The sequence below is a fragment of the Blennius ocellaris genome, assembly GCF_963422515.1.
Source record: "Blennius ocellaris genome assembly, chromosome: 7".
In the NCBI taxonomy this organism is placed as follows: domain Eukaryota; kingdom Metazoa; phylum Chordata; class Actinopteri; order Blenniiformes; family Blenniidae; genus Blennius; species Blennius ocellaris.
The window spans coordinates 17,789,275-17,808,007 of record NC_137656.1 but is presented as its reverse complement, the minus strand read 5'-3'; the positions used below and the strand labels follow the sequence as shown (position 1 = coordinate 17,808,007).

At 41.2% G+C, this 18,733-nt stretch overlaps 1 protein-coding gene across 1 annotated transcript; it reads left to right on the top strand.

The window, feature by feature from the left end:
* Positions 1 to 2,058: 2,058 nt before the first annotated feature.
* Positions 2,059 to 17,614, top strand: tmem161b (transmembrane protein 161B). The gene is made up of 12 exons (XM_080499668.1): positions 2,059 to 2,198; positions 7,015 to 7,118; positions 8,272 to 8,352; positions 9,667 to 9,764; positions 9,874 to 10,030; positions 11,413 to 11,564; positions 11,659 to 11,719; positions 11,831 to 11,971; positions 13,039 to 13,152; positions 14,120 to 14,294; positions 14,709 to 14,805; positions 14,885 to 17,614. The coding sequence occupies exons 1-12, from the start codon at positions 2,196 to 2,198 to the stop codon at positions 15,178 to 15,180; spliced, it is 1,479 nt and encodes a 492-aa protein (XP_080355794.1). The 5' UTR covers positions 2,059 to 2,195; the 3' UTR covers positions 15,181 to 17,614.
* The last annotated feature ends 1,119 nt before the right edge of the window (positions 17,615 to 18,733 follow it).

Here is an 18,733-nt window from a genome sequence, read left to right as displayed (position 1 = left end):
AACGCTAAAAATGACTAAAGGATAAAATTAGAGCTTGTAAATAATTGGTGTAGTTCAATAAGCAAGAATTACTTGACTATTTGTCAATAATACTCTGGACTTCTAAGTCCCTATGGGCACATCCTTAAATGGTAACATACCTTTCATTTTTATTCTGTAGGGCCCTAAACGAAAACACTCTTTGTGTTGTTCGCTTCAGTTTTGTTTTTCTTTATTTTGTATGATTGTAAATCAGATGTGCTAATAACAAAGATCCAAAATATCATCACAAAACAGTGAAGCATCGAGAAACTTTACACCTTGTTTGTCACAATGTATCCAGTTGACTGGTGGATAAATGTGGATCATCAAACTGAATGACTGGGAATGTGTGTCATGACCCCCACTGTGGTTGTTACCTGCGAGAAGCTCTATGAGAAGCTTGACAGATCATCTAACTTCATAATCTACTGATTTACCAAATCAAATCAGCACCTCCCCCAACACACACTCAGCTTACAGGACACCTAATAAACAGAAGTGTTGTGTTCGTTTGACTGAAACCAGGCTTTAAAAGTACACATGAGTTCAAATGAAATTGACAGCAGGGACATCCAGGTAACAGAAGTGGAACTTGATATGTATACTCCTGTATGTATATGGAGTCGTCAGACTGGAATAGACGAGGTGTTCTACACATGTTCCAACCAAAAGTGGCCCAGTATTGACATACTGAAAGATGCATATCCCCACTTATCACCATGAAGGTGATGGGATTCCAACATTAAATTGCTTACATGTATATATTTCAGAACAAAGACAATAGTACAATCAAACATAGTGACTGATCACGCATCCATTTTTATAAATTCTGTTGTGAAACTTCACTGGTCAAGCTACTTAATGGTCACCAGTCTATCCCAGGGCAAACACACTCAAACACATCACATCATTCATTTTCTGTTTGGGCTTCATTACATCATAGCTATCATTGGTTGTCTATCTGTCCTGTTATTTTAGCAATGAATATTAGTATACAGGTAATTGAGTAAGTGACCAATAGATTTTATGATCATAGTCTGGGTGTGACAATGTGTGTGGGAACCAAGTTAACTAAGGGGAAACAAACAAATAAACAAAACAATATTTTTTATAAAGTACCTTCACTAGTGTAAAGTGAAACTAGAGAGAGTTGCTCTGGAATACAAAGTACAAGTCACACAGAATCAAGAGGGGGAGTGACAGAGACAACAGACTACAAGTATACTTAGTCATGGAAATTTTACAAAAAAACTTAAAATAAAATGTGTTTGTGTGTGTGTGCGTGCGTGTGCGTGTGTGTGTGTGTGTGTGTGGGGGGGGGGGGTCTCTATATGATGTCACATCTGATTGCACAGCCTGAATATTTTGTGGTTGAATGCCTAAGCAAGGATGACACAATTTTGGAGGCTCTCGTATATATATCTCGTATCCATTTGTATATATGGACCTGTGTCTGCAATAAAAAGATTGTGATTTGGATCCGTTCAGATGTCTGGATCAGCCTGACATCCGGATCAGACAAGACATTTCGATCAGACGGCAGACGCCCGAATAAGGCTGACTCCTGAATCAGACAAATATATGAATAGGGCACCTGGGCTAGTCACCTGAATAAAACCCCCGAATCAGACACCTGTCCAGATTCAGACTCATGAATGAGACTGAGCTGTCATGTGTGCTGCTCACTCTGTCCGTGCTCTCTTCCGGTTGCGGTGGCCCTTGCAGATGTTTTTAGCAGTCTTGATTTAGCCTGCATGTAAAAAGTGAAATGTAACATCATACGTGCAGGTTCAGATAAATTGTCAGATGACAACAACATAAATCTATATATAAGTTTATTCTAATTGGAATTTTGCTTATATTTTAACACATGTAGACACGAGAACCCTCACATACTCATGTTTTCATGCAGGCACAGTTAAAGGCAGCTCTGTACCAGGAGTTTCAGTGTGACCTCTACTGCAGTTGAAAATACTTGCTATTTCGGATCCATTGATTCTTCATGTACGATGTAACCCATCCCCGTGAGGTTACAATGTCAGTCTGAATGAAAAACCCGTTCATTTGTGCATAGCCACCGCAAGAAGGGCTTATGTGCTCCTCGCCGCTTGATTTCCGACTCGGGGAGCTCAGTGTTGCCGGGGTAGAGTCCGTGTTAGCTGCACTGCATCAAGATGGTGAGTCTGACAGCGAAGCACCTGCACATCACATTCCTCTCCTTTAATGTACTTCACCGACACACGAAAGCGGTTTATAGATGCACATTTTCGAAGGAGTCGTGTTTATACATGCAGACAGTTCGCGAACGCGGTGCAATATAAGCTGAGCCCCTTAGCATGTAGCTAGCGTTAGCTGAAGCTGAATGTTGACTGCAGTCCAAATGTGTTGTTTTAAACGTGGTTGATGAACTAAACACTATCCAGTCGCATCAATGTTTGGCATGATTAAAAGGAATGTCCTTTTTTATGCTGTGGCTTAAATTAGGGATGCATAGCAGTGTGGATCTCATCCATCCAGCAGTTAGCATAGCATTCACCTGGCCTCAAGGTACCTGAGGGAGAAGTCAAGGTGTGTTCACCCTGTTGACCTGCAGTCAGACACCATCCTGCCCTCCGAGAAACTGAGAAGCTCTTATAGTCTCATCGCTGATTTAGTGCACATTGATTGTTGCTCACATTGATAGATTTAACTGACTTCATGTGAAGCATCATAGAAACCATCAAATCAGCATTTGCATCTAAACTTTAATATGTCATAGAAGAAAAAGAGGTCTGTTTTGCACGTGTGAAAGTGTTTTCCAGTGGGTGGAATGCTTCCCCAAGATCGTTTCATACAGTTTCAAGGTATCATCAGTCAATGAAATACATGCTATTGGCAAGGAGCTTGAACACATTTAACTCATACCTTGCATTGTTTATGATTACTTTATCATAGGTACATTTTGGGATGTGTTATTTTTTCCCCTCACTGTTAATTTAATGCTAGCAGTCAATTGGTGTCTCAAGACATTTCACAGACATAAGTCACAGAGTGTATTACAAATAAAATCAGGGTTTCAGGGCGCTGGAGCTGAACTGAAGTCACAATAGGTCAAGGCAAAGTACATCCCAGACTGGCACTCTGTGTGTGGCCGAGACAGCCAATCACACACACTTGCATCAAGAAGAAGATCAATATAACAATGTGAGATGCAAAGTATGATAGATGTGAATTATCCAAATCTCTGCGTGAAAAGAATCAGTATTATCATTGTTTGAAGAAATGAGGTTCGGCAGCTCCAGCTGAGAATGTAATTGACACAGGACATGCATAGTAAATATGTAAATAGTGTGTAACAATGTAAAGGTGAGATGGCATGCATGATTTTTGGAAAGCTGGGTTTTTTGTTTTAGTTTGGAACAGTTGTTATCAGTTTCTATTCCCTTCCAGAAAGCAGCAGGGAGAACAAGTGATACACAGGGTGGGTGGAGCCCTTGAAACAAACTGCTGGTCTTTTTTCCAGTCAGCCAGTTTAAATGGTCCACAGACTTCTAAATGTAGTTACAGTCAATTAAAATGTTCAATCACCAAACACTTTAAGCTAGTTGAGTTCTACTGACTGAAAATGGAAAACTGTAAATAAACTAATTAACTTTGAACTGCATACTGTAATTATTCGCTCCAAAACACAAGTGATGTTCACAAAACAAACACCGCTGGTTCAAGTTTCTCCTGTCAACAATATGTTATCAGATGAAAGCCGATGACACTGTCGACATTGTGCACATGTGTTACTTTGTTAGTAAAGAAGTCAACGAATGAGCGCTCCTGACTGTATTTATGATAGTGTTATTGTTTAAAGCACCAATTTATTCTCTCCAAAACACATGGGTTGTAAATCCCAATGCAGCTGAAGCAAGTTATTATTAATAAAAAGAAAATCACTCTTTGTTTATTGTTTGGATTTTTTATTGCTTTTAATATCTGTTTTTGGAACTTACACACTCATGAGGCCACACTTTAGTTCTGATCACTTTCTCTGAGTTGTCAGCGTGAAACACTTTGCTTAAAAGTGTTTGCTAAATGCATATGTTAAAAAGAGTGGCATGTGATGCAGTTTTACGGTGTGGATGACCAATTATAAAAGTATTTATAATTGGTTACTCATTCTTTAAGACAGGCACTCGCATAAAAGAAATGGATATATCTACGTACTCTTAAAATTACAAGGGGATCGTTTAAATGTCTTGCAAATCAGCTTCATGCTTAAGTGTGTAGGTGGGCACTCTTCGCGGATGGCTGCAGGCCTGCATGGTCTGGATGTGCTGCTGTGTAAAGACACTTGATTGTAATGAATGTCTCTTCAGAGCTTCATGATAATGTGCTCAATAAGTTCTGGCGCAAAGAGACAAGGAAAAATGTGTTTGTCTGCCCTCCAGGACCATGAATGGCCACTACTAAAGGCCTGTATTGATAAAATAGGATCCATTTATAACTACAGGAAAATACACCCCAACTAAGTACTCTCAAACTTAACATTGCATTGCATGAGAAGAAATAAATAGACTGAACAGTAGTCATTCTGAAAGAAAACTAAGGAGTATCGGTCAACACACCATTTCCAAGTTAGTCCGTGGAGTAAAATAGAGGGAAAGTGTTTCAGCTGTTATGTACAGTGGTTATCACTGCAGCTCCCACTCTCCACCCCCTACAGATTCTATTTGATTGTTGTGCGTAGGGGGTCAAGCGGACAGGGCAAGATAAGGGAGTCCATGCTGGCTTAATTTCCCCCAGGCCAGAGATCCTTGCGAGTCCCCCACAGAGGATGGTCAGCACCCACCAAACTTCAGACTTTGTGCTTTTGACCTACATCGCATGACCATAACTCATATGGAGAAATGTCTTGAGTCAGGGCGGTTGTGTCTGGTCACGCATCACATCTGAGCGAGTGTGATTGCCAAATAAATGGCACCCACACTTCCTTATGAGATTCTAGAAGAGGTATTGACTTTGGGTTTGGAGCTTACCCCATGCTGCGCGTCACTGAGGATACCCAGAACCAATCTAAAATCTAGGTCTGACGTACAGGTGTGGCTGTGTTACCCATTCCTGTTCGGTTCAGTTCAGTTTGTGGTCAAGTGATCTATTCGAGAAAAGATGTGGTGATGATTTAACGTCATCAATTGTAATGAAATCCATATTAGTTTGAAATATAATGAACAGGTCAATGGGGGGGGGGTCATTCAAGTTGTTACCAGTTTGCACCTTAGAAAAAGTGGATTTAGTATTTTGAAGCTCACTTTTGGGGCTCCCGGGGCTCGATCAACTGGATTACAGATTACAGGGAGGTTTGTTTAGCCATATATCAACGATGGAGTAAACGACATTTGAAGCATCATTCAAGGCCACAGGATTTATTCACTCATTTCCAGGTGATGAATTGCAAACTGTGATTCATTGGCACCAGCTCAGGGTTAGCCCAGATGTAAAATTATTATTGGAAAAGATAAACATATTTTATCTTGGATTAGTCTGGCGATTTTTCTCTCTTTGCTCAAGTGTGTGCAGGTACAGATATCAATGATTCCTACTGATTGCCAGCCCACAAATCTTACCGCACATTGAGTGGATAAAGGCACAGCGTGATGTGAATGATTCTGTCCTCTTAAGCCTAAGTGAATATTGATCTAAGTGTTGCAGGGCCGGTAGTGAGCTCCTTATGTTGCTCAATCTTTGGGCACCTTTCACAGGAGCTCCGGCTCGTGGTCACACCAACATGACAAATATCGCAGACATTTAGTGGACATTGTTACTCATTAATTCATTAAGTTTTCATTATGGCTTTCCGCGATGAAAAGATTGCAATTAAGCGACATGTTTATAATGTCATGGCACATGATTGACTGACATCCATCCATCTTTACCAATTGGGAACAAACAATGTTTCTCAGAATAGTTGGTAAGCCAAATATTGCATGTGATCATCATCCCAATTTAACCCATCGTTTCATACAGTTTCCAGTTATATGGAGTTTTTCTTTTGTTTGTCCATTCAATCAAAACCACCAAAATACTAAGTCTTGCACTGTCATAAGGGCACACAATTAATGATTTATGTATAATGGCAAACTGCTAAAGAGAATCAATAATACAAAAAATATACAAAGGTAGTCGTATTCCTTTTCTAGCTTGTCTTTGCTTATTCCATTTTGTCAATGCTTTTCCTGTTTTGTCTTTGTCTTTTCCATTTGCTTTTTGTCATTGCATTTACTCGATGAGTCAAGCCGTCTGGAAAAGACAAAAGCAATACAGTGCAAATCAGCAAGGGCTGTGGGCGGGGCTTTCTGCTCAGGGTGACCAGTCGATACCTAGATTGAGTTTGCAGCTATAGCGGTGAAGTTTATTCTGGACTTTTCACTGTGTTCAGCACCAAGAGGTTTCTTTAAATTTGGCTTTATGCTTTGATTTTAGTCGCTTTCAGTAGTCATCGCTTGGTTATGCAAAAATATAGACATTTTCACCACGTATGCACTGCACCACAACAAAGAAAAACTTTAAAGATTGAATTTCAAGGTTATTATGGCACTATTTTACCGGTCCGGCCCACCGGAGATGAAATTGGGCCGTATGTGGCCTCTGAGCTAAAATGTTAGACACACTTCAAAAAGTTGCTATGAAATTACTAATACATATGCACAGTTTGCATGTTTACGTAGTTCCGTTATTGTCATGATATTCTAAACGGAATCATAAGACATAAAAAAGACTTTATACAGTTTGTGATGCCTACTGTGGGGGAAAAAAGACGTGATGAATCTTAAGTTTGTGGGCAGTAAGACCCATTGAAACATTTATTTGCTCCAAGACCATTTGCAATCCAAGACTTTTAAAGATCTGAAGTACATGCATGGAAGTGCATCAGTCTGTATAAAACTATTCTCAACATGTGTAATTGCTTTATGGAATGGATGATTATTATTTAAATGTGATTTAAACCTCATCCTATCTCCACAGGGTGTGATCGGTGTGCAGCTGGTGGTTACCATGGTAATGGCCAGTGTAATTCAGAAAATCGTACCTCATTATTCTTTTGCAAGATGGCTACTCTGCAGCGGCAGGTAATGTAGAATCTCTTCCACGCTGTCTCTTGATAGTTCCTCTAAAAGCTACACTTTAATTTTCTCGGTGAACTCGCCTCCTGAGGAGTTTAGTTCCATACGAGTCCAGAACAATGGAAATCAAAAGGCATATTCTGAGGCACAGCGTTGGAAAAGAACCATTAAAATATTCAGCAAAAACCAAAAGGCTTCAAAATATTGGGGTGACCCGAGAGCACGGAGCATATAAATATATTAAAGTTCCTGCCATATTTTCTTTAATTAGTGCCACAAATGTTTTTCAGTAAACAGCTTCCTTGGAACAGATTTATTAATTGATTCATTTTTGCCTTTCAGGCCACTGTTGAAACATTTTGCCCCAAGCTGGAGGCCTGGCATGTCCCCTCAGAATATTGTATAATTAATTTTCCATAATAAATAAATTCACACAGGGATAAAACACAAGCTATGCTCCTTCTAGCCTCCTCCAACACAGAGTACTTGTCAAGTTGCTGTGACACCGGGGTTTCTAAACAAAGTTAAAGCGGAAGCCTGAAATGTTTGTCCTCAAATGGATGTGCCTAAATTAGCTCTTAATTCAAGCTGAGTCCTTCAGGATGAATATCCTTGCTTTAGCAAAGCCCCTCACAAGCGCCTTTTTAGATGCGTATCCGAGGGGCTGATGTAAAGTAAAGCTTGGAGAAATGTCTCCGTTTGTGTGTATTTCTCTTGTTTGGAAGTTAATCATGAAACGCAGGGTTACACTTTGAAGCTTTAAGACTTTCTCGTAGAATCACAACATAGCGTCACCTCTTAGAGGAGCATTTCTCAATGAGATTTGTATTATTGCTTTGAAAAGTGATTGTAAAGGCAATTTAAGCTTTTAACAGGAGGTGAAACCCCGTCACACTTACCAGCAAGGGACGTGAACAGAGACGTCATTATCCAATGCTTCACTATATTACATTGTTTCTCCTTATTACAGTTTCATCATTAAATAATAAATACTGTACGTCCTCGTAATGACATGGTGGGACTGCAGAAGCTCGCTTCGGACTGTCAGTTTTCCTCCACAACTCAAAAATGTCTGCTTTTAGTGTGCCTTTTTTTTTCTTCTTCTCCACTTCATTCTCGGAGTCTGATTCCACATCGCTCTCCGCTTCTTTGTTCACAGCCTGCGGTGGTATCAGCACCCTACGGAAGATGAGTTGCGGAGCTTAGCTGGGAAACAAAAAGGACAGAAGAGGAAAGACAGGTAGGTTGGACGGGAGGGCACAAATGAAGATGGACTATTGTTCGGTAGTTTGGAGATGCGGCGGCACAGAGGAACGTGTGAAAAGGCGGCCCTTTCATTAGAGATGGAAAAGATGTGAAGCAGTTGTTTGAGAGAGATGGAAACCAGAGTCATGTCGACAAAAAGATGAAGCTGATGTGTTTATGTGGCTCACTTAAGGCCCCGTTTGAAGTAAGGAGACAGAAGTCTGTTTTTCTGTTGTTATGTTCCTCTACAGCTCTTCATTGGGCTCCGAGAAACGCAGCTTAGAAGTGGTCTTGTCTGGTGGATGTGAGGAAAGTTGACCCCAGTTTTTTGGGGGCTGCATTACTATTTAGGCTATTCTAGGGGACCGACAGTTTGAAGGGATCTCATCCCTTTGGAAATCAAAGTTTCCCAAACGGCATTATATCTTCAAAGTGGTCAGATGTCAAGCTTTGATTATAAAAGATGATTTTCCTTCAAATCTGCCTTGCAACCCCCCCCCCCCCCCCCCCCTCCCCACAATAAAAACCCAACAACACAATTTATTCTGAAGGGCTGTAGGTGGAAGTTGAACCATTCGTTGGACACATGAATTTATTGGTTTCTTTTGTGCTCGATTCTAAATGTGAATTTGAATAAAAATCACTATGAAAAGATAATCCTTACTGTTCCACATGGTGTCCCGATCCTAACTCTGAGCGGGTTTTTTTTGTAGTCGGCTCCTTTCTCTCTGACCCCGCATGAGGCAGGTCAAGGCTCTCCAACACCACATGCTCAGTAATCCCTTAAAAGAAAAAGATGGACCACTGTCCTTTCTCCAGCTCGTGCCATGCAGCTCCACTCCCTTTGTCAGGCGTCGGACTCCCCCGGTGGTGGAGCTGAGCCTCCTTTTTTTTTCTTCCTGTCAGGTGCCTCAGAGATGAAATCTGTCCGGGGCATGTTTGACCGGAGAGTCTTACAGTGGCATTGTCCCGTGAATCCAGCACACACACAGGGTTGAACAAAGTCCAGAACTCAGGAGGGCCACCAGGCAGTTAAAGAACAGCTCGCCACAGCCCTGCTGTTAGCGATTTAGCCTGACCGACGTCTCCCTCCTCCCCTATAAACCTCACCCGACTGCTGCACACAAAAAGGTTTTTGTTTTGTTTTGACTTGTAGTGGGTGATATTCTCAATTACTATCTTGCTGGCGGAGAATCTTCTCAGTTCTCCTTCTCAGACCACCGTTTCACCTATATAGTATTCCTACACATGCTGTTTGATTGTTAAAAAGTTTCATTGCTCACTCTTTTTCTGCTCTGTCCTCCTCTAGGAAGTACAATGGTCACATAGATAGTAAGCCACTCACAGTCCCCAAGGACATAGACCTCCAGCTGGAGACGAAATGCATCACAGAAGTCGACACATTAGGTATAAGCCTAAACGATTATACATTATGTGTGATAAAGAGGTTATATTTTAAATATTGTGCCTCATTTGTGATTTTGTAAAATTAATGATTGTGCCGATGTTCTTCCAGCATTGCACTACTTCCCGGAGTTCCAGTGGCTGGTGGATTTCACAGTAGCGGCAACTGTGGTCTATCTGATAACAGAACTCTACTACAGTGTGGCTCAGCCCTCGGGAGAGATGAACATCAGTGTGGTCTGGTGCCTACTAGTACTCGCCTTTGTCATGTATCCTTACATCAGTCACCCCTTACATCTTGTGCTGCCCTTTTTTTGTGCTCAGCCTCCCCAGGATTGTGGCGCAATCTGGCCTTTAAATTGCTAACATACTGGTGCTATGTATCGTATCTGTTGTTGAGGGGGCAATGTCTGAGGCTCCTGGTCAACAACGATGTAGACAACTCTCCTGCACACTTGGGTTTGAATTATGTCCACACTCTGGACGGAGCATGTCACAGGTTAACATGTTTTTTTTTGTCTATAAGAGAGGGTAAATCTCTCCTCGTTGTATGGAATACAGCAGTGGCAGTAGGAGGCTAGAAAATGACAGCTCAAGCTCTTCCTACTATTTTGCTATGCTGACTGATGGTTAAATAATATACATTATCCTTGCCACACACCAAAGGGATCAATCTTTCCAGTTCTCCTGGTCGGACCTGGCTCACTGCGGTCATTTCCTGCCTGCACTGGAGATTGGAGGCCCAATTTTCACAGCCCAACACACTGATACGGTTGGGAGGGCGATGACAGAGTGTGGAAATGATAAAATGGGACTATGAAGATGAAGGAATATGTTGGCCCAATATATGTGTTAATGGGACACTTGATTTCAGTTTTCCCATCTCAGCTCTGATGACATGTTTAAGACTCTTTCCCTGGAGATCAGCGCTGCTGCCCCGTTAACTATTTACTGGAGTTCTTCAAGTATATGCAATTTAACCTGCTTTTCCCCCCACTTGTTTACAGAAAATTTTCCGACATGATTGGATAGCCTCCCCTTTAACCAATGTTGACAGTCTCCCTCGGTGGTGTATTGATTGTAGGCTACCACATGATCACTCAAAAGCTGCTATTTCCTTTTCAGCCACATGCCGGCTCCAACTTATCAAGGGAATGTTTGTACAGCTGTCTTTACAGCATCAAATGAAGGTTAGAGGAAGAAAAAGCGCCCGGTGGCTTTAATACACTTCATGAATCGAACGGTAAAAGCAGTGAATAGCTGCCTGTCAACTGAAATGCTGCAGAACGTGAGGGTTTCATCTCCCGAGTCGTCCACATCTGTGGCGACGGGGAGCGAGTTATGACCTCCGTGCCGCTCACTGGTGCTTCAGCACCACATTTCGTGCCCACATGCGCAGTGGTCGCCGGCTTTGTGTGCCACTACAAGATTGGAAGGTCACATGCGGCTTGTGAGCATACGCAGACTGTGTGGACTTCTGTGAAGATGCGTGCTGAATAACTGTAATTTTCTGTACCACAGTAATGCAGATATGTTTGTTTTCCTTTCGATTTGCAGATGGCGCTTTAACATCTAATAGCTAGTATTTTATTTATTTATTTTAATGTCTGCACACTTATTAAGATGTTTTCCCTTGACTCTGCGCTTCCAGTAAGACCCTTTTCTCTCTAACGGCCCACTACTTCAAGTTGGAGGAGGGGGGCGAGCGCTCGCTCTGTATCACTTTTGCTTTTTTCTTTTTTGTCAAAGCCATGGCCATTCTCATAGTCACTGAAAACTACCTGGAATTTGGTCTGGAGACAGGTCAGTGTGTCCAGCGAGCTTTTCTCACAAATCACAACAATTCTGCTCGTGACGACGACAAGAGAGTCACTGTCAACAATTTCTTCGTTTCTAGGTTTCGCAAACTTTTCTGACAGCGCTCAACAGTTTCTGGAGCACCAGGGCCTGGAGTCCCAGTAAGTACCGCATCAGTATTCTCATGGAATCACTTTTGTTTCTCTGTGCTCATGAATTCTTTATGAGTCATGAAACTACACGGGTATTTCACAGTGTTTTCTCTTTCACAGGGGTCCAATATCAAAACTCACCTTCAAGTTGATCCTGGCCCTGCTCTGCTCTCTGATTGGTGCATTTCTAACGTTCCCCGGTCTGCGATTGGCCCAGATGCACCTAGATGCACTCAATCTAACCACAGCCAAATTTACACAGTGAGTCTTCTGCTCGGAACCGCCATCACTCCTGGATTCACTGGTGCCTTTTAAATTGAATACCAATTCCTTTTATAAGAACAATTATGGAGGAGGTGCCAATCGTAAATGAAGCATGACATTTACATTTAAAGTGATCTAGCAGCCAGTAAATGCTCCCAGGGAGTGCCATGGAGCTGTGGGTGGGGTGCAGCAGCAGAATCTGGGGGTCAAGGTGAAACATTTTACCAGCCTGACTTTAATTTTTCTTTCAATTTTTTGTAAGAAATCAGAACAATCAAGAACTGTAGGTTAGACGTACATTTTTTTTCTTAACTTGTAAATGTAATGTAGATCTTTCAAAGTGAATGCATAGGAAATCCAAACAGCACAACATAGTGTCGTTCAAAACTATTCAACCAAACATTACTGTTTCGTGTGAGGCCAAATGCAGTTTAAGGTTAGTGAGATGTGACAAAGTATACAATACGTGAACTGTGCATTAGTTTATGTCAGGAGTTTTTAAGTGGACGATGCACTTCAAATTCACAAGGGATTAAAAATGACCAGATTTTCGGTTATAAAATACAAACATCAAAGTATTCCACTGGCTGCCGAAGGAGCGCATTGGCACTTGTTTCCTAATATTCAAATTGTATCAGATACACCAGAGCCCCCTGTGAGTCAGATGAAGACTTCTTCAGTTTGGGCAGATTCCTATTTCAGGACTCGCCGGGTGCCATGTCTTTGACCATGATGGGGTGGGGGGGGGGGTGGGGGGTTGCAGAGCAGGGAGTACGTTGCATTCAGATAATCCACTTTGGCAAAGCAGACTTTCCAAAATGGCCTCCTCTTCCACTCCTCTTTTTTCAGTGTGGCGCGCTTATATCCACAGACCCCGTCACTTACGGGGATTATCTCCAGGCCCTCCAAAATGTGTGCACTTGGTTATCTTCTCACACCTCTCAGCGAATGTTGTACTGACGGCATGAGCCTTCAAACTTCTGTCAAATAGTATGAGTTTTAGTGATGTAATTTTGCACCTGAAGTGATTAAAGATATGTTTTTGTTTTACTTTGTGTTCATAGGACTTTGCTTCATATCAACTTCCTGTCCCCGCTCATCATGGTCCTGCTGTGGGTGAGGCCCATTACCAAGGACTACATAATGAACCCCACTCTGGGAAAGGAGAGTGTGCCTTTGTAAGTTGAAATAATTATTACCTGTATGAATCATGTGCGTTCGCCAACAGTTCCACTAGCGTTTTTCATGTCCACGCATACAGGTGACGGTGTCTGCTCTAGCTTGAGCGGTTTTAATAGCACCATCCAATGTTCTTTTTATGGGAACAATAGACATTTCTGTTTTTGATTTGGGAAACAAGCTAAAATGTTATCTTAGGACATTATATAAACAACTAAGTGTAGCAAAAGTCACTGAGTAAATTACAAATAAATGATCATGGGTGACAATCTCAGTTATAAAGTGCTTTGACGCCCGAGTCGAAGACTGAACAATTCATAAAATGAAGAATCTACTTGGTGTATATGTACCTCTTGTTGATTGATGTGTACATAGTAGGAGAGTCAGTTGGATTCCCTTGATATCGAGAAAGCTAATTACCTGCCACTCACGCCAGAGAGATGGGATGACGCCGTCGAGCTGGAGAAGCTGTAATTGTGGCTTTTGTGGTGGGAAAGGGGAATGTAAACAAAGCCACCGCAGCCATCAGAAAGGACTTTATAGCGGTTCAATGAGATAAAAATTGAATGCGGCTCATAAAAGAAGCAACCACAATAAACACGTTAACACGGGTTAAATTGGACTGTAGGCAAGTTTCGTCATACGTGATGGAAAGCTCTTTATCCAATCTTCTGTCTGGTTATTTGTTCTAAGATAGCATCTGTCATTTATCGCGCAAGTCTGAGATCTGTCTTGTGCCAGACTTTTTGCGCGTGTGTTGACAGCAGCTCTGATACCATCAAGGTTAAACCTGATGAAGTCTCCTTTCGTGTTACAGTATTCTTGTTTCACCTCTTTTTTTTTTTATATACTTCATTTTCACCTCCCGACTTTCTCCCAAGTTGTTGATCTCATTCGCGTTTTGCTGTTGTTGAATTCCGTCCCCTTGTCTCTGCTCTCTGGCTCCGGTGTTTCCGTTACCATCAGGATGACTGAAGAGACGTATGATACCCTGCGGTTGTGGGTCATCATACTAATGTGTATGCTCCGGCTCGCGATGATGAGACATCACCTGCAGGCCTACCTCAACCTGGCCCAGAAGGGTGTGGACCAGATGAAGAAGGAGGCAGGACGAATAAGTACTGTGGACCTGCAGAAGATGGTTTGTGACATTTTCAACTTCATTGCAGCTTTGTGTGATTGTAACTGAAGGTAGAAGCAGGTTTAAGGAAGTGGATGTTATGCACAACTAAAATAGTGGTAAATCAGTCTGATAGTTATTGAAAGCTTTTATAATAATGCAAGTTCTGCAGAAAATAAACACATTATTATTATTTTGTGTTGGGTTTTTTTTCCAAAGCTCTGGTTGTGTGAACCTGTGTGCTATCATCATCAGTTTTCAAAGCAATTGTCCAATAAGGATTAATGTTATTAAAGCTGACATTGGGCAGAGAGTCATGACAGATTGGATGTTTGAGATAAAAAAAACAACAACAAAAAACCCTAACTGTCATTAGGGTTCAGTATTAAATCCTGTGATTGTTTGTGAAACATTTTGCTTTTCCGTTTCCCTCAGGTTGCACGTGTTTTTTACTACTTGTGCGTAATCGCACTACAGTATGTGGCACCGCTCGTGATGCTGCTACATACGACTTTGCTGCTAAAAACTTTAGGTGAGTCGTCCAATGGGAAGCCTGAATTCATTTAGCTTGTGTGCTTGTAATACATGAAAGCATTCGTCTTGTTTTGCAGGTGGTCACTCCTGGTGGGTCTATCCAGAAGAAGACCTACCGTGCACCCATGAAATGAACTCTGACTACGTGGCGGGGGCAGCACCCGTCGCGGCCCCGACGCCAGCCTCAGTGGTAGAAACGGGAGCGCGGGCGTCGGTAGCCCAGCTGTCCATGGCCCTCGGAAGCCTGCGGACTGTTTTCAGCCCCTTACTTTTCCGGGGCCTCTTCTCCTTCTTCACGTGGTGGATCGCTGCCTGCCTCTTCTCCACCTCCCTCTTTGGCCTCTTCTACCATCAGTATCTGATGGCAGCATAGAACCACCAAATCCCAGCCTGCAGCGCCCGCCCCCCCCCCACCCCCCGCGGTGCAGCCATATGTCCGGCCTGATCAGAAATAACTGAGTTGGGTGGTTGCAGGGGCCTACTGATGGATCTGCACCTACAACTTCTCCCCTCCCTCCCTGTGACCGCCTAACAATGACTGATCATATCATCAGAGCTCCTGGTTCAACTCCCAGTGCTTCCTCCACAGACGACTGTGAACTCTTGACATTGTTTTTACTTCAACAGCTTTTCATTTGGGCAGAATGATTTATAAGATTTCATAATAGTAATTATTAAATAATAGTGTCTATTGGCATGGGGGGGGAACAACACGATTGAGGTTCGTATAGAAATATGTAATGATATAAATGTCCAAGATCCTGATTGCATTCAGTCTTACATGTTTTAAATGTGGTCTGACGGCTTCATCCAGTTGAGGGGAATTTATTTGATTTCGTCATGACGAAGACACGGCGAGATTCATCCATCAAGATCTTCATCTTCCAGATGTTTCTTACGTCAAAAGGCCATAAATGCAGCTTCATACATACATGTCGGTAGGACTTGGGTTTCAGAGTACAGTCCTTCTCATTTCAGCAGTTTTAGCAGTAAAATTCACCACATGCTATTTCTGGACGACCTGTTAAACCTTATTACGACCACTTGTATTCCATATTCTAATGCAGTCCACGATATTGCCAAGTTTCCTCACTGGTATATCGTCAAGAAATCAAAAGTTCCCGAATTCAAAAGGTTTTATTGAAGCTGATGTTTGCCATCTTATTAAATGATTTTATTACATTTTGTGGAAACTTAACTGCTATGGTTTGGCCCCATGTTTATCTCTTGATGAACACTTTAAATCTCCTTTTTTCTTTTTTAAATAAAGAAAAATGTCCGAGTGTTCGTTAAATATGTCATAAAAGTTTGACAAAGTCTTAAAGAAGTTTCAATACGGACCAGTGAGTTTCTGTTGAAAAGGAGGAGGGAAACGTTTCCAGGCTGGTTGGGAGGAGCTGGAAGCTCACGAGTGTTACAGAAGTACGTAACTGGAGTTTTATTTGAAGAGATGTTAGTTGACGAAATGTTTCACTCACTTGAAGCTGATGTATTTAAAAAAAAAAAAAATGTCCAGCAGAACTTGCCATTAAGGACAAACGTTTTTAAAACGACAGGCGTTCCTCAAGATCTGTGACTTTTCCGTTTTCATAGTAACCTTCCTGGTGTTAGCTGAGCCATTTCAGAAGCTGCGGGAAAAGCGTGAGCTCTTTTTGGAGCAACTAAGATGATTGAAAGGGAGGACGGCACACCGTGTGTGTGTGTGTGTCTGCCTGTGTGGGATCTCTGCTGTGCGTCAGCTGAAAGGGCATTGTGATCAAGAGGAGATGATGTCAACTACTGTTGATAAGCTACTGCCTTTTATGTTTCTTTTTATTTGATTTTTACCTATTGACTCACTTAAGAACAACTTTAGTTTATTTTCTAACAGAACAAAAGTTCATATGAAGTTGGGTTTGTACAAGTTTTGCATTTAAATGGTGCCAAGTTAGTTTCCCCACACCCCTTCCATTTCCTTCCAAGCGGTGTCTGACAGTAGGAATTTAAACTACGACTCTGCAGCCTTCTGTCTACTCATTTTGGAAGGTGTGAGCTGTAATCGTTTAGTGGGTAAATGTACGCACAGTCATCGTTCACTGGCCAACGCGATTGTCCAGTTTTTATTCAGGAATGTAGGGTACGTAAAGCCAGATCAATCACAGCTACCGTCTGGTGGTCCTCGGGTTTGTCATTTCATTATTGCATTTGTTGTTAAAGACAGGTTTATAAATTCCAGCTCTTTGAGTGTTCTACAGAAACACACTTCACCAAGTCCAGCAGCACCATATCGGCAACTCCTGGTGGAAAGTCTTAGCTTTAGTATATGTGTGTGTTTTGAAATGACGGGGAATATGCACATAATGAATGTATCAATCCTGCCTAATCTTCTAGCTTGTTTGATTGAAAATGATTTGTATGGTGAGTTGATTCAACACTCCTTTCCCCACTTTATCCTTCACTCTTCTTTTTTTTTAACTGTCTAATACATGTGTTAAATCTGCCTCATAAGCAAGATCTAATGTGTCCTAATGACAATTTTTTATTGATTTTTTCTTTGTTTTGTATTTATTACACATGTCGAGGCCTGTAAACATTTCTAATTCTAATTGTAAGCCCTTTATTTTGTGGCTGGAGTGTATGATGACTAAAAAAAAAAAAACGGTTTTGAAAATGTGTTGGACAAATCAGTTTGGGATTAACCTTTTGTCTGATCGCTCTCAAACACCTGCGATACTTTCAGAATTCATCAGCCTAATCAGGCGTCTTTTGTTACCACTGAAAGTGTTTATTATTCACTGCTGGGCTCATGAAGTAAAATACACACACTGTTGTCCTTTCATGTATTTATTTCTGCTTTAGATTTTGTCTTAAATAAATTATGTTCTTTACTTTGTCTTTTTATTTTATTTTGACTCGACGGACAGGTTTCACATTCTTTCAGTGTGTCTGTGCTGGGTTGGGGGGGTGGAGGAATAATATGTGGGTGTAAACAAAAAAGTCGAAGCTAAAACAAGTAAATGTTTTATTTTAATGCTAAATTCACAGTAATGGAAACTAACATCATGGGATTCAATGTGAAATTACAAGATCATTGATGATTTATGAAGATGTCTAAAATGTGTACTGGAAGACGTGTGTGTGTGTGTGTGGGGGGGGGGGGGGGGTCTCATCCTACACTTTAAAAACCTCAGTTTTAACCAGAGGCTGCACTTTAAATATGCATTTACACTAAAATTAGTGCAACAAACACTCCATATTTTCATTTTCTTTATTGTTTGGTTGAAAATTAATATCTCCCCATTCACTTATTGAAGTTTTAAACAAACTCTTTTGTTCCCAGTGGACCAAAGAGAAAAACTGCATACTGAGGTCACCTTTTACACTTTGTCAAATCACCATAACACTTTTTAAGGGATATCCTGATCCATATAAGAGAATGACATACATCCCTCTTCACCAAAGACATCTTTGTAAAAGCTAATTGTTTCAGTGTGTATCCCTGTTAAAAAAGTAATAATTTAATACAACTGTAGTCAAAATGTCATTGGAAACCTTTTTTTTTTTTTTTTTTTTTAGATGTCTGTTGCAACAGTGATTTTCTTTAGCCAATTCTGTGGTTTTTTTTTAAGAAATTAAATCATTTTTCTTACCTATAATTTGCTTTTATATTGAGTCAGTGTGGAAAACTGTTCAATAATTGGAATAAAGTCATGTTATTCTTATTTAAGCATATATCTTCTTGGCTTTCACTGCAGAGCTGGGTGTTTCATTATATTGGACTTTCCATGTGAAGGAATTCGGACGCTGGTGAAATCAAAGGAAATACACATTAAATGACATTAATGCTTTACCCCTTTTTTCCCCCAGTGTGAATTGGAGGTTAAACTCTGGATTCCAAACCAATGCTACCATTCCTGCTCTGCTTCACACTGGCTTCTTGTTGGATC

Bases quoted from the DNA above. Each gene is read 5' to 3' on its own strand.
- tmem161b (XM_080499668.1), top strand. The intron at 9,765-9,873 runs GTATAAGCCTAA...ATGTTCTTCCAG, and splicing joins CACAGAAGTCGACACATTAG to CATTGCACTACTTCCCGGAG. The intron at 11,565-11,658 runs GTCAGTGTGTCC...CTTCGTTTCTAG, and splicing joins GGAATTTGGTCTGGAGACAG to GTTTCGCAAACTTTTCTGAC.